The sequence below is a fragment of the Hylobates moloch genome, unplaced genomic scaffold (genome assembly GCF_009828535.3).
Source record: "Hylobates moloch isolate HMO894 unplaced genomic scaffold, HMol_V3 SCAFFOLD_11, whole genome shotgun sequence".
Taxonomy (NCBI): domain Eukaryota; kingdom Metazoa; phylum Chordata; class Mammalia; order Primates; family Hylobatidae; genus Hylobates; species Hylobates moloch.
In genome coordinates, this window is record NW_026652286.1 from 94,262,039 (window position 1) to 94,275,538 (window position 13,500).

Sequence of the window (13,500 nt, forward strand, 5' to 3'; positions counted from 1 at the left end):
CAAAAAAAATATTTTCCTTGGGCGTATCTTAGCAGTTCCATGGCAGAAGTTTTATCTCCTGTGGTTCAGAGAGTTTGGCTCGTCAAGCTGAACGTAGGGTTAAAGTGTGTCCTCCCTCCTCTGTGGGTGTTTGCTTAGCTCCGAGCTGTGGGTTGAAGGGACTGGTAAGTGTGTCTATTTTACTGCTGAGGCAGGGTGGCTCAGTGCTTGGTCACCTTGGAGAGATCATAAGCAAGCTGCCGCTGGGGCCCTGTGCCACGCACAGGTATTCATGCGTGCGTGCAAGCACACCCTGTATAGCTGTGTAATAATCGTCCAGGTGTGGTGCATTCTTTGTCAGATGTACCTTTGTTTTTACTGCCTCTGTGCAGGATGTTTATTTGCTGTGCTTCAGGCGGGGGCACGTAGCTTGATCAAGGGTAGTTTTTGCTGTGGCCCCTGCAAATACATTTTGGTGACCAGAGTAGATGAAAAACTGTGTTTCCCAACAGAGCGGGTTCATCTGGACTCTTACTTGTTGGTTGCGTTCTAGGAGCTAATTCTGTGGCTCTGGGCTCTTCCCCGGAGGTGGGGATGAGGCCGGGACCGGCGGTGGGAGGTGGTCTTGTGGCGGGACTGCGGGCTGTGCACTCAGGAAAGTGGCCACGGTTTAGGACGACCTCGACCCGACCCTGTATAGGCGGCAACTAACTCCAGAGAAAACGAGCGAGCCCCACGCAACTCTTCATTCCTGCAGGGAGAACAAGGAGGTGTGCCCGCCAGGGAAGGGGACGCACACTCGCCGGCGCTCGCTGCCTTAACTTCCCCATCCCCGAGCCAGGGAGGGGCCGGAGTCGCCGCCGAGGCCGCCGAGCGCAGAAAGTGCGCGAAGGGGACGCGCTGCGAGCCTCACACGTGACGGCGCCGCGCCGAACCGAGCGGGACCTGGCGGCAGCCGCGGCGGGCGCAGCGGGGCGGCCCGGAGCGGCGCGGGCGGCCTGGAGCCCCGGGAGCGGCGCGCGCGGCCCCGGCCCAGTGGCTCTTCTGGCCTCGCGCTGCACATTCTCTCCTGGCGGCGGCGCCACCTGCAGTAGCGTTCGCCCGAACATGGCGACACGGAGCAGCAGGAGGGAGTCGCGACTCCCGTTCCTATTCACCCTGGTCGCGCTGCTGCCGCCCGGAGCTCTCTGCGAAGTCTGGACGCAGAGGCTGCACGGCGGCAGCGCGCCCTTGCCCCAGGACCGGGGCTTCCTCGTGGTGCAGGGAGACCCGCGCGAGCTGCGGCTGTGGGCGCGCGGGGATGCCAGGGGGGCGAGCCGCGCGGACGAGAAGCCGCTCCGGAGGAAACGGAGCGCTGCCCTGCAGCCCGAGCCCATCAAGGTGTACGGACAGGTGAGCAGTTTTGCAACCCGCCTCCCTCCAGTTTTTTCCTCTCCCTGCACTTCCTCACCCCCGCATCCATCCGTTGCAGTCGCCTCCTAGGTGCAGGCACCACTGGGGACTTCCCGGCTTGCATTTGTTTTTTTCCTTCACGAGTACAACCGTCAGCACTTGAATCGCATTGATCTTTCCTTCTTCCTGTCGATTTAGTAAACGTATTCCAGGTAACTCGCCGGGTGCAGTGCGTATTACCCCAGGGTGTGTGCACAGAGATGTAGTTTCCGGCAGGTATAGGAGGGGTGCAGCTTCATTTTACATCTGGATAAAAAACGGGCTTTCTTTAGTGTATCATCAGTTGGCAGTGGAGGCGAGCACCCTGCAGTTTGCGGTACACTTACACAGAACAGCACGAGATGGGGGTTTCCACACTTAGCATTATCAGCACAATAAAGGTGGGCAAACCTGAAAGCTTGTCGACTATCTCTGTACAGTCAGACAAGAGGTGTGTGTATGTGTGTATGCGTGTGTAAGGGCTGAATTTTTAATTTTTTATTTTTGACGAGGGTGTGAGATGCTCTCCATTCCTTCTTACCCACCCTTCAAGATGCTGACTCTCCCACCCCTTTCAGGATAACTTTATTTTGGAGAGGAATACCCCTCATGGCACTTGGAGATTTGAAATGACTGCAGGAAATTTGGTGGGCATTATTATTCTGTAAGTGATTTATTTTTACCCAGGCAATAGGTTTGTTAGATCATAAGTAACGTGAATTTCACTTTTATGGTCAGACTTACTGCGAGGAATTGCAGATGGAGTTTGTAGGTTAGCATCAGCACTGGCAAAATTAATTTGACCGTGTTATTGCCTCATGAGACTCCCAGTCCTGCAGTTAAGATTGACATCAGCAAAAGTATAAGGTCGGTGGGGGAGAAAAAGTAGGACCAGAGGAGGTGGTAAATACACTTGTTTTCTAGAGTCAAATTGTTCCTTTTAAAGTAGAAATTATTAATAAAAGATTACCCTGAGTTCTGCCTTTTCTCACTAATTTCACTTTAGCCATTTCTGCAGGAAATATAGAGTTAAATGTTCAACGCTTGGATCCAGGACGAACCTTATAAACATATCACCCTAGTGTGTCATTTTGTTGGTGAAGAAACTGAAGTGTGGAATGGTGAAGTGACTAGTGCAAGGTCATACCGGGAAGGTGGCCTGCTCTCTAGTTTTTGTCTGCATTGTCTCAGTGACCTTTGCTTGATTGCAGTCACCCTGTCTTTATGCAATGCTGTTTAAATACCTCCTTTCTAAAATAAAATAGATCCGGTATAAAGGGGGAAAGGATGGTGGTGAGTGGGTGGGAGCGTTGGACTTCCCTCCACTATTGGTCCCTGGGCAAGAATGTGTGCCCCAGGGCATGTAACTAATGGTGGCCACAGGCTGCAGGAACCTGCATGCTCAGTTCCTCTTGGGCCCAGATCCTTGTCCCCCCCGCCCCACCGCATATGACAAATATGTGTATGAACAAAAAGAAGTCATCAAGGTCCTTGCTCTAACAGCGACACCAGCATGGGGCTGATGGAGGGTGGGAGAAGGAGGAGGAGCGGGCCCACTTCTTCACTGGGCCTCCCCAGTCAGCCCAGCTCTGCTGTGCTCTTGAATCAGCATTCTGGGAACTGGCAGTTGGGGGCCGGTGGGAGACAATCCCTCCCAGTGCTCAGGTCCCCTGAAGCTATAGTTTAGGTTGAGGAAAAAGCTTTCTGGTTTCAAAAATATGCGTACACGTGCCATTTCTTTCTTGGGTTTGGTTTATGAAAAGCTCCAGGGGATGTGGGGCAGGTTGGACGTGAACTGTGTTCTCATTGGGAGTGACTCCCAAACCCTGGGCTTTTGAGTTTCTGGGCCAGCCAGATTGAGTTTGGTTCAGCTGAAGGATGGAGAACTAGCAGTTAAACTCATAATGAGGAATTCCTAACCGGAGGGTGAGGATACAAGGGTGAGATTTTTCTTCTCTGTGGCTGCCTTCCTATGCCATTGTTGCCACTTGCTCTGAGGTTAATAAGAAGTGGAATTAATTTGAATCTGTAAGGATTTGAGTCGGATAAAAGGAAGAACTTCCCCGTACTGGGCTTTCTGCCACAAGTTCTATCTGGTGCAGACCCTTCAGAATGCAAGCACAGGTTGGTGACTGAAGGGGTTTGAGGTGCCCCTCTTGGAACCCTGGAGTAACTGACGTCTATTTGGAATGATCTTTCTAGCTCTCTGTGTTTCCCTGGGGCAGACCTGGTTTCTAAGTTGTCTCTGGTGGTTATGAATAGCACCCCCTTCACTCTCAAAAGTGTCAAGATGTGACAATAAATTATATGGTCCTACTTTTAGCCTTAAGCCAAGTTCCACTTTGTACCCACCGCTTTCCCCTTCAACGTTTAAACCTAAGGAATGGTAATGTTTTCTAACAGTATTGCTTGACTTGAGTGTGGTTCTATGGAGGTGCAGTGAGGTGGGGAATAAAATTTCATTCCTGCTTTTAGGAAATTTACAATTTAAGGAGGAGAGCAAGCAGATGCAGATACAGGCATGTCAATGTACCAGGACGGGAACCAGGAAACATGGTCACAAGAAACCAGCCACAACTCTACAATGGTGGGATAACGGGCTATGTGACATGCAGCGCATGGGAGATGGAGAGATAAGGGGTGGTGGGCTCAGACACTGTCCAGCTTCTTGCCCTCTGACCTTTGAGTGAGGTTAAGAGGACACTGGCAGCACAGATTAGGGCTGGAAGCAGAAGCTGCCTGAAGGAAGCAGGCCTAGAGGCGATGTTAAGGCCACCAGCTTCAGGGAGAAGAGAAGGGAAGGCTTTCTCAGGGGAATACTTGCATCTGAGAAAGAGCCCTGGGCTAGAGTCGATGTCAGTCCTTTTTCCTCTGCTTCGCTAACCCTTTGGGTAAACTAGGCTTGGTTATTTTGACCATTTTCCTCCTCAGTTTCTCTAAGGTGGGGAGACTGGCTTCTGCCATGATTACTTAAAGGCACATTTATGATACTGAAATGTGATTGTAGTGGTGAAAATAATTTGCTGGCAGATATCAGGACTTTTCTGCCCATGTTCAAGGCTCACGCCTGTAATCCCAGCACTGTGGGGGGCCGAGGCGAGCAGATCACCTGAGGTCAGGAGTTCGAGACCAGCCTGGCCCACATGGGGAAACCCCGTCTCTACTAAAACTACAAAAATTCACTGGGCGTGGTGGCGGGCGCCTGCAGTCCTGCCTACTCAAGAGGCTGAGGCAGGAGAATCGCTTGAACCTGGGAGGCGGAGGTTGCAGTGAGCCGAGATTGCACCACTGCACTCCAGCCTGGCGACAGAGTGAGACTCCATCTAAAAAAAAAAAAAGGCAAAGTTTAGAAGTTGAGCCCCTTCTTAAAAAGGCCAAGTCCAAGAAGAGGGATTCCCTAATTCATGCCACACTGAATTTCCTCCTGATTTCTCATAAGCTCTGTCTCTCTGCGCCATCATGCCTGCCTTTTCCTCTGCCTGAAATGATCTTCCCCGACTCTTGTCCCTGCCTGGAAAGCTCTTATTCCATTCTTTAACATCCAAGGAATACCCCTTGGTATTCTCAGGCTATGGTGGGAAGAGTTTCTTCTGAGCTTGGATGCAGCACTTACTGCCTTGTGTTAGAATTGCTCAACTGTCTCATCTTCCTATTTGCTCCTTGAGGGCATGGATCAAGTTCTCTTGTGTTTCCCTGGCACTTGGGAGGCCCTTAATGAGTGTTTGTGGACCAGCCGTGCACCTGGAAGAAGAGAGGCCCGGAGGGTAGGAAGCACATTCACATTATATAAAACTTATTTATAAGGAGGAATACAGTGAACTCACACATGGATAGTGAAAATGAGATGGCTGATTCGGTAGTGAGGATGCAAGCGGCATGGCCTACAACAGTGGAGCCCCGATTTTCCTGTGCTATATGGGAGTTCTTTTGAATGAAGAGCTTGAATTCTATTTTACAGAATCCTCTCTTTTAGGGCTATCGTTCTGGTTTATGCTAATGGTATTGTTTTGGGGAAAAATCCTTTGGAATGAAGCACAAAGCCTAACAGGATTTACAGGTTTATTTTCCTTCCAACAAGCTCTCTCTTCATAATTCCTACATTTTAGAGGCCAGGGAGTATTCAGTGTCCTGATTTGAGACTGAAAATAAAGTGTCTATTACAGCACAAGGCCCTGGGACAAAGGGCCTCCTTTGGGGGTGGAATACCGTTTAGCTTTAGATCTCTTTTGAGTAGGTTCTTCCATGATACACTTGGTTGGGAAAGAATTGGCTGGTTGATTCTGAAGTTAGAATGTTTGACCTGTATGCTTCCAGAATAAGATGAGAAGGCAAAGAATGTGCTGCTTCAGGTTGGCTTTTATGTAGCTGAAGAGTTGCTTGGGGCCTTGGGTTGGCTCAATAAGGGATGTGACCTTGAAAAACTCTTCCTGGTTCCACTTGGCATCTTTTCTTAGGGAGCTCTGTGCCCAGTCTCTGGCCACTTTTAGTTCATAAACAGCTTGCAGGGTTAGAGGCACAGAAGGTGGAGGCTTTGAGAGGTGGAAGGAATGGAAGAAAGGGGTTGGTGAGAAGAGTAAAGTGGTGGAATTTCAAGGGATGAAATAAAAAACTGTCTGATTAGGTAGTGCATGTTTACAAAACAAAATTTGTACAAAAGAGTATGTGGTGACAAATTTCCTTCCCTCTCATGCCCCCTGTTCACCCAGAGCTCCTTCCTGGGTGGCATCCATTGTTATCAGTATTTTTGTATCTCTTTCCAGAAACAGTCTATGCTTGTACAACATGTATGTACATAAAATTTGAAACTTGAATTATAAGTGGCTTCCTGTTATCTGTAGTCCCTGGTATCCTGAATAATGAGATTAACTTTAGCTCTAAATTATATTTGTGATATTATGATGGTGAATTGTTAGAAAATTACCTGAAGTATCATAATATAAAATAGATGATTACTTTTTTTCCAGGCCAGGTGAGAAAAACCTCATTCTCCTTTCACTTCAAGCGTTCTTGCAGAGCAGGAGAGCAGCCTGATGTAGCCCCCTTGTAAATTGGAGAGATGCTGGAGCACAGTTCCCTTGAGATGTGGAGTCCAGGCTTGTAAGAGCATCAGAATACAGTGATCATGGATCTTGGTTTTAACTTGTGTTCTTTCCGAGAATGTTTTCTCTATGTTCTGTAAGATGAAGTTAATGGTATGCTTAATAAATTGCTTTGAGACTTGGGATCCACGAGGCAGATCCTTATAGCAACGAACATCCCAAGGCAAAAGACGGATGTTGTAGGAACATTTCATTGTCAGATTTTGGTCTGTTCCTCCTTAGACATGACAGCCATCTTTGTAGTGTCATTGTTGAATCCCAGGGCAGAGACAGATGGAGCCAGCTTTGTTCCACCCACTGTAATGGAGGGACACAGGGGGCAGTCTTATCATAATCTGGAGAGCAGGTAATCCGAAAAATAATCTATTTGCTTTTGCTATGTATTTATTTAGTCTTTTTTTTAAAGCATTCCTTTACCTTCCTAATTAAGTTTTGCTTAGGTGAATATTAAAATGAATTTGCATTCTTTGATCTATTGATAAGGGAAATGGCTGGCCTAAATGTGTTCAGGGAAAGGCAGTTTGGAGTTTAGAATTTTCGACGGTAATTCAGATGCAGATAATTGAGAGTTGATAAAAATGTATTAAATGTTTTAAATGAATAAAAATGTATTAAAACCTGGGGGCATTACGTTGACCTTTCCTCCATTTATTTGGATTTAAATAAATGTGATGGAAAGTAAAAGAGAGCTCAGTGCATTTTTGGTTTGAATATTCAGGGACTAGTATTTCTCCAGAGGTGGTCTGGGCTGTGGGGATGAGGCATTCTCTGTTGATGAGCATGGGACCTTCCTATGCATTTTCTAGGTATACCAGACTCTGTTGGCAGATGGTATAGTCAGTCTAGCCACGTACATGCAAAAATCAATTTCCCTCAATTTAAAATGAGCCACAGTTAATTTCGACCTAATTTATTGGTTTATCGACCTGTGAACCCTGGGCCTTCGAAGAAGTGGCATGGGCGGCCTTCAAGCACTGAAGTGGCTGATGAAGCTAAAAACCAGAAGAGGCAGAGTGGGCTGCTGAGCAAGATCAAGATTTGAGTTTCCTCCTATGTTATTGTGAGATGCTCAGTATTTTTTAACTGTAACATGACCAATGCTTTGTGTATTTTATGGTGGGTTCCATAAAAATAGGACTGCGTAACGATCACAAGTACAATAGTGTGTTAAAAAATAATTACAAAGTTCTGTTATCCACTGGGTAACTGTTTATTATAATGGTAACATCCATGCCCATAGCACTGCTACTAGCCAAGAGCTGGAAGATCCTATCTTCCTGGCCGCATCCTGGACCCTCTGATGTGGCACTTTTCAATAGATCCTTCTGTTTGATAGTGATGTTCTCTATCTGTGCTGTTCACCATGTTCACTAGTCAGATCTGGCCATTGAGCAGGTGAAATGTGGCAAGTGTGACTGAAGATTTGAAGTGTCTTTCATCTAATTTTAACAAATTTCAAGTCGAAATAGCCACATGTGGCTCTTGGCTACTGTGTAGACAGCACAAGCTTTGACGAGGCCTCTTCTTCCCACCTGTAGGCAACCTCTGCTTCACCCGAGAGAGAAGTTCCTGCAAAGACCTGCTCGTGTAGGCATCGCAAACAGGGCAATAAAAGCAAGAGTGGAGGGCTCGGGTCTAGACCCTAGGTATTGGTGGCTGCTGACTGCCAAGATGAGTGTCAGGAGACAGTGGCCCTTCTTTCCTAGGTAGGAACTCACCAGGGGGACCGTGGAGGGCCAAGTGGGTCCAGTGGTTGGCTCTAGGGCATGTCTCTGCACAGTTGCCTCCTTCCGTCAGTCACTTAGTCAATGAAGGCTGACTATTCACAGGGTGAACCACATCTCTGTGGCTTCACTTCTCATCTGGCCTTGCGCAAACACTGCACTTGTATCGGGCTTCGCTAAGGTGGAGTGCAGACCCTGCACGTTCTGTTTAGCAATGAAAGATGTAAACAGTGCCTTAACAGTGGGGCCATCTCCCTGCCCTGCCCTTTGCTTCCTGTGCTTTTGTTGACTTACTTTGATGTAGCTGGGTCTGTCTTTCTTCCCTTCAACCCTCCAGATTGGCATGAAGACAAACACTACAGGCGTGTGGTCTTCATCTTTGCATATAAACCTCGCCCTCTTCTTGGCTGACCTTTTAACTTAGCATGCCATTGCTGTTGCTGCTGCTGCAGGCTCTTAGCTTGGAAAATCAGGACCCTTCACAATGATTTATCTCCAGTCCCCTGAATTAGATTCAAAACACAGCTACGGATTCTCAGAAAGGCAGGCTGATGTGATTATATCCCAAATCTGAGTGGCTGACAAGGGCAATAAAAAGATGTACCTATATCAAATGCATTTGTGCCGTGTAGAGACCAATATGTTGTTTATTATCTCCCCCCCTTTTTGGGGGTTTTTTAAATGAAGAAGGTAACTGATGTGACCTCTATTATTTAGAAGAGAGACTAGCCTGTTGAGTAGAAACCCTGGGGGAAGATGACTAGGGTGAATCTTATGTGAAATAAATGTGGGGGTGAATCAATGGGTGGGCCCTCAGTTGGGATTTTAATATTTTAGGGGTACTGAGATGATTTCCTTCTGACTTTGGTGGGCTGGTGAGCTGAGGTGTAGTGTCATGATGAAATTTTTTTTTCGAGACAGAGTCTCACTCCTTCGCCCACCTGGAGTGCAGTGGCACTATCTCGGCTCACTGCAACCTCTGCCTCCCAGGTTCAAGCGATTCTTGTGCCTCAGCCTCCTGAGTAGCTGGTATTACAGGTGCGCGCCACCACGCCCGGCTAATTTTTTTGTATTTTTAGTAGAGATGGGGTTTCACCATATTGGCCAGGCTGGTCTCGAACTCCTGACCTCGTGATCCACCCACCTTGGCCTCCCAAAGTGCTGGGATCGCAGGTGTGAGCCACCGTGCCTGGCCTTGATGAAATTTTTAACTCTGTGACCAGAGGTATTGGAAAGGCTGGTATGATCTGGTTGAGCCTGGAGGGCCCTGGGTTAAGAGCCACCTGTGGAGAAAGGCTAGCTTGGGGACTGTGGCTGGGAAGACTTTAATAGGTACCTGTGAGATAGCAAGCTATAGGGTTAAGGTCCCAGATAGTTAAGGATCCCATTTCTCTATTAGCCCAGGAGACACATGTGAGACAGTTCCACGTGTCTCTGCCCCAGGGACCTGGGAAGAAAGGCCAGTGCTGATCTGCCCAAGGATCTCAGCCGAGGAGCCTGAGATGGCAGGGAGTGGGGACAGAACAGAGTGGGGTGAGTGTCCTGTGAAACCGGAAGTGTTTGGAAGGACTTGCATGTTTTAAACCTGTGCTCAATTAATTGAGTAACCTGAAACTCTGTACCTATGACTTACCTCATCTGTGTATATTTAGTTCCCTGAAATTCTCTCACTGAGTGGTTAAAAAAAAAATCTGCAGCTAACTGTGCACATGGTTTGCTGAATTTGGCAAGGTGTGCTGTTGGTGGTGGTGGTGATGGGTGGGGTGGAGGGGGATGGTTACTGCAGAAACAAGGCCTTCAATCTCTAGAGGAGAAAAATGAAGGAGTGGATGTGGAAAGTTGGCTAGAGGTGAAAGAGCTATCTAAACAGAGCTGGGGGAGTTTAGCTAGCAGACCAGAGCCTGTGGGACGTCCGCCTGTTGCCTCACCTCCTGGTAGCCCAGAGGGCATCTCCTGTTACTGAGAAATTGGCCAAGCCATTGGGTTTAATGCACTCCCCCTTCTCCATTAGTCTTGTTTATAGCTTCTCTCTCAGGGTGGTGAAGAAGCCACTGGTAGGGTATAGAGGCCTTCGGTTCTGGGATGTAATGTTTACATGCTTTTCTCTGGGAGTTAGGAAAGTGCTAGAAAAGAGTGTCACCTCTGGGCTGGAGCGTTGGGACCTGGAGGTTGGGTTTCCCCAGGTTTCAGAGTTTGGCTGGGAATGAAGGAGAAAACTGCCTGTGAGTTTCAGTTAGGCAGGAGCTCCTAGCTTGACTCAGGCATGCAGTGTTTTGTCATTTTATATATGTCATCGCTTGCTCTTAGGCCTTTCGCTAATGTTAATGTTTTATGTGGAGCCGTTTTGTGAGGAATGGCTTATTTTGGTTGAGAGGCATTTGGTAATGAAAAGAAATGATGTTTTAATGCGTCGAAGTTTATGAAATGACATCCACAGGTTGCATCTCATTTGATTCTTACGACAATCTTGAAAAATGGGGAAGATAAGAATGATTATTCATCTCATTTCAGAGATGAGTATCTTGAGGCTCGAAAAGGTGAAGTGACTTACCGATAGTTAGACAGGTGGTAGACTGGAGAGAACCAGACTCAAACTAACTGCTAACTTGTTTCAGATTTACGCAGGCATATTTGTCTATCCTAAGTAATCTAGTGAAATTTTTGATCTCAGGCAGGGATCCACAGCTTTTTTGCAGTGCTTTTTTTCTCCACCTTTAAAACCTGGAGTTCTCATATAGTTCCACTTTCTCCTGGCCACACTGATCTTATAATTTTTCAAACACAGCAAGTCTCAAGGCCCTTCTCATTCCTGGCTTTTGCTCTGCCCTGCCTCAGGTCTGGGTCTCTGTTCTCTGCCTCACTTCTCCATCCTCTTTTCCCTAACTCCTCCCTCTTCATCCTTATGGTGTCAGTACATAGGTCAGGTCTTCAGTGAAGCCTCACTCTCTCCCCGATATGAGGTTAGGTCCCCTGTGTAACAACAGTAATTCAATCATCATTCCTGGAATTAGTTGTTTAACGCATGTTTTCCCTACTATATTCAGAGCTATGAGGCAGGACCTAGAATCGTGTTATTTTTCTTTCTTTTTTATTTTTTGAGACAGGGTCTCGCTCTGTCGCCCAGGCTGGAGTGCAGTGGCATGATCATAGCTCACTGCGGCCTCGATCTCTTGGGCACAAGCGATCCTCCCACATCAGACTCCCTAGTAGCTGGAACTACAGGCATGCGCCACCAGGCCTGTCTAATCTTTGTATTTTTTGTAGAGATTGGGGTTGTGCCATGTTGTCTAGGCTGGTCTTGAACTCCTGGGCTCGAGGGATCCGCCCACCTTGGCCTCCCAAAGTGCTGGGATTACAGATGTGAGTCTGCCATTTTACTAACACCTAGTATAGCATCTGGTATATAGTTAGTGCTTGATAAACACTTATTGACTGAACGAGGTGAGGGGCTATTTATGGTGAAGCTGCAGAGGGAAAGTCGGTGGTCTGGAACCATCCTGAAGAGCTGTGAGAAGTGGCTTTGGGTTCATAGGGGAATCCTCACGTAGGGCAAGTCCTGGCTTAGGGTGTGCTCTCTTGAGGGGGTACTTGCTGCGCTCCCTCTGACTGTGTTTCCTGCACTGGGGCTGTGTGTTTTCAGGCAGAGAGGACCACCACATTGCCTTAAAGTCTGTCTCTGAGCTTAATCTCGTTTGCAAAATGTAGCATTTCCTTTAGATGTTCTCTGAGATTCTTTCTGGCTTTGATATTTTCCTCATTTTTTTTTTTTTTTTTTTTTTTTTACCAACTGGTAAATTAAGGGGTGATATGCTCATGAGAAAGAGAGTTTTCCACAGTTTCTTTTTAGTAGGGAGCCCCTCCCAAAACAGCAAAGCACATTCGCTTGTTGACAAAATGGGTTCACCAGGACAGAGTGGCACACAGAGGTGAACAGTAGGTAGGTTCTTCCTGCCAAGGATCAATCAGAAAGGGAAATAAGCTCTCTAAACTGATATTATAAGGCAGCGAGATTATGATTATCATCCTTTTAGCAAAGAGAAAGGAAAGGGCATATGTGTATTTTTCTCTGTAGAATGGTCATGGCTCCAGTGAAGGAGATAGTAGTGAATGCTAAATTCTAGTCCAAGGTCATTCTCTCCTTGTTTCCTCATCTGGAAAATGGGCAGCCTGAATTCATCAGCAAAATAGTTCAGGAGTTCTGTGGGTGAAGCATCTTGAGCAATCTCAAAAGTCAAGTGAGTGAGCTGACATTCCATGAACTAAGCCTCTCTTCTGGGAGTGCTCATAAACTAGATTTCAGCTTTCCTTCTGAGGTGAGGAGTCCAGGGAGGATAATAAGCTTGCTAAATATAGTGAGAACACAGTCTTGAAAGGGGACAGTGAGAGGCAATTTGCATACCTAGCATTTAGGCCACGCAAAGGGATGGTTTGGGAAAACCTTGTTCTCCTTGGACCTCAGGAGGGTGTCTTTGGCTTCCTCAGTTTCGTCATATAGTTCAGGGGAGTGCCTGGCTCCTTCTGTCCTCACAGTTGAAGGACAGGATATTTGTTTTATGCTATATTGTAGAATTTTAAAAATGCTTCTTTGTATTTCACTGCTAGTGAAGCAGAGAAATGAATGAGACCACTTTATTTGTCCTCCTTGTACCGTATTTTGGGAGGAGGCTGTGTAGGAGTTGTGAGGACTGCAAGCTGTGGGAGTCTAGGACATCCTGATCTTTGGGTTTGGCCAATTTGAAAGAGGTGTAGAGAAGGGTACCTGTGACCCATTCTATTCAGTGGCCCCACCTCCTGCATAAGCCTCAACAACTATACAGATTTCGGTGGTTTTATCGGAAACTTCTCATCATTGGCTTAGACTTGCAACCCTAATTCCCCCAGAAGTGCTCTGTGTGAGCTAACAGGTAAGAAATGATTAAAGAGCCTACAGGGTGCCTGGCACCTAGCAACCTCAGTGCCTACTTCATCCGCAAGTGAACGCATGAGTAATCAGTCCCTTCATCCAAGCCATTGACTTCCTCCCCTCTATTTACAACAACCCAGAGCTTGAGGACTGGGTGGTAGCAGGTCCTTCCCCTCACTCTGAATAATAGGAGGTGAATCATTTCACCTCTCCGGGTTGCCAGGGCACGCAGGGGGCTGAGGGACAACATGTGTGGGGTGATATGGACTTGTTTGATGAAGATGCCGAGGTGAGTCAAGGTGTGGGTGGCATCCACTGTTGTGAGCTGGCGGTGGATACTAGCCTTGGGCCTGCGGCTGTTTCT

The 13,500-nt window shown here is 47.3% G+C and overlaps 1 protein-coding gene across 4 annotated transcripts in view; it reads left to right on the forward strand.

Moving 5' to 3' along the window:
* SORL1 (sortilin related receptor 1) overlaps positions 1-13,500 on the forward strand; it is a 282,584-nt gene that overhangs the window by 100,815 nt on the left and 168,269 nt on the right. For 2 of the 4 annotated variants that reach the window (XM_032167741.2, XM_058446961.1), the window contains exon 1: positions 1,016-1,371. The exons of 1 other annotated variant lie outside the window; for it this stretch is intronic. In XM_032167741.2, the coding sequence (XP_032023632.1) occupies positions 1,087-1,371 (285 nt within the window). In that variant the 5' untranslated portion in view covers positions 1,016-1,086. Of the gene's footprint in view, positions 1-1,015; positions 1,372-1,425; positions 1,584-13,500 lie in introns of those variants that run through there. One more of the 4 variants, XM_032167742.2, reaches the window with a different exon arrangement.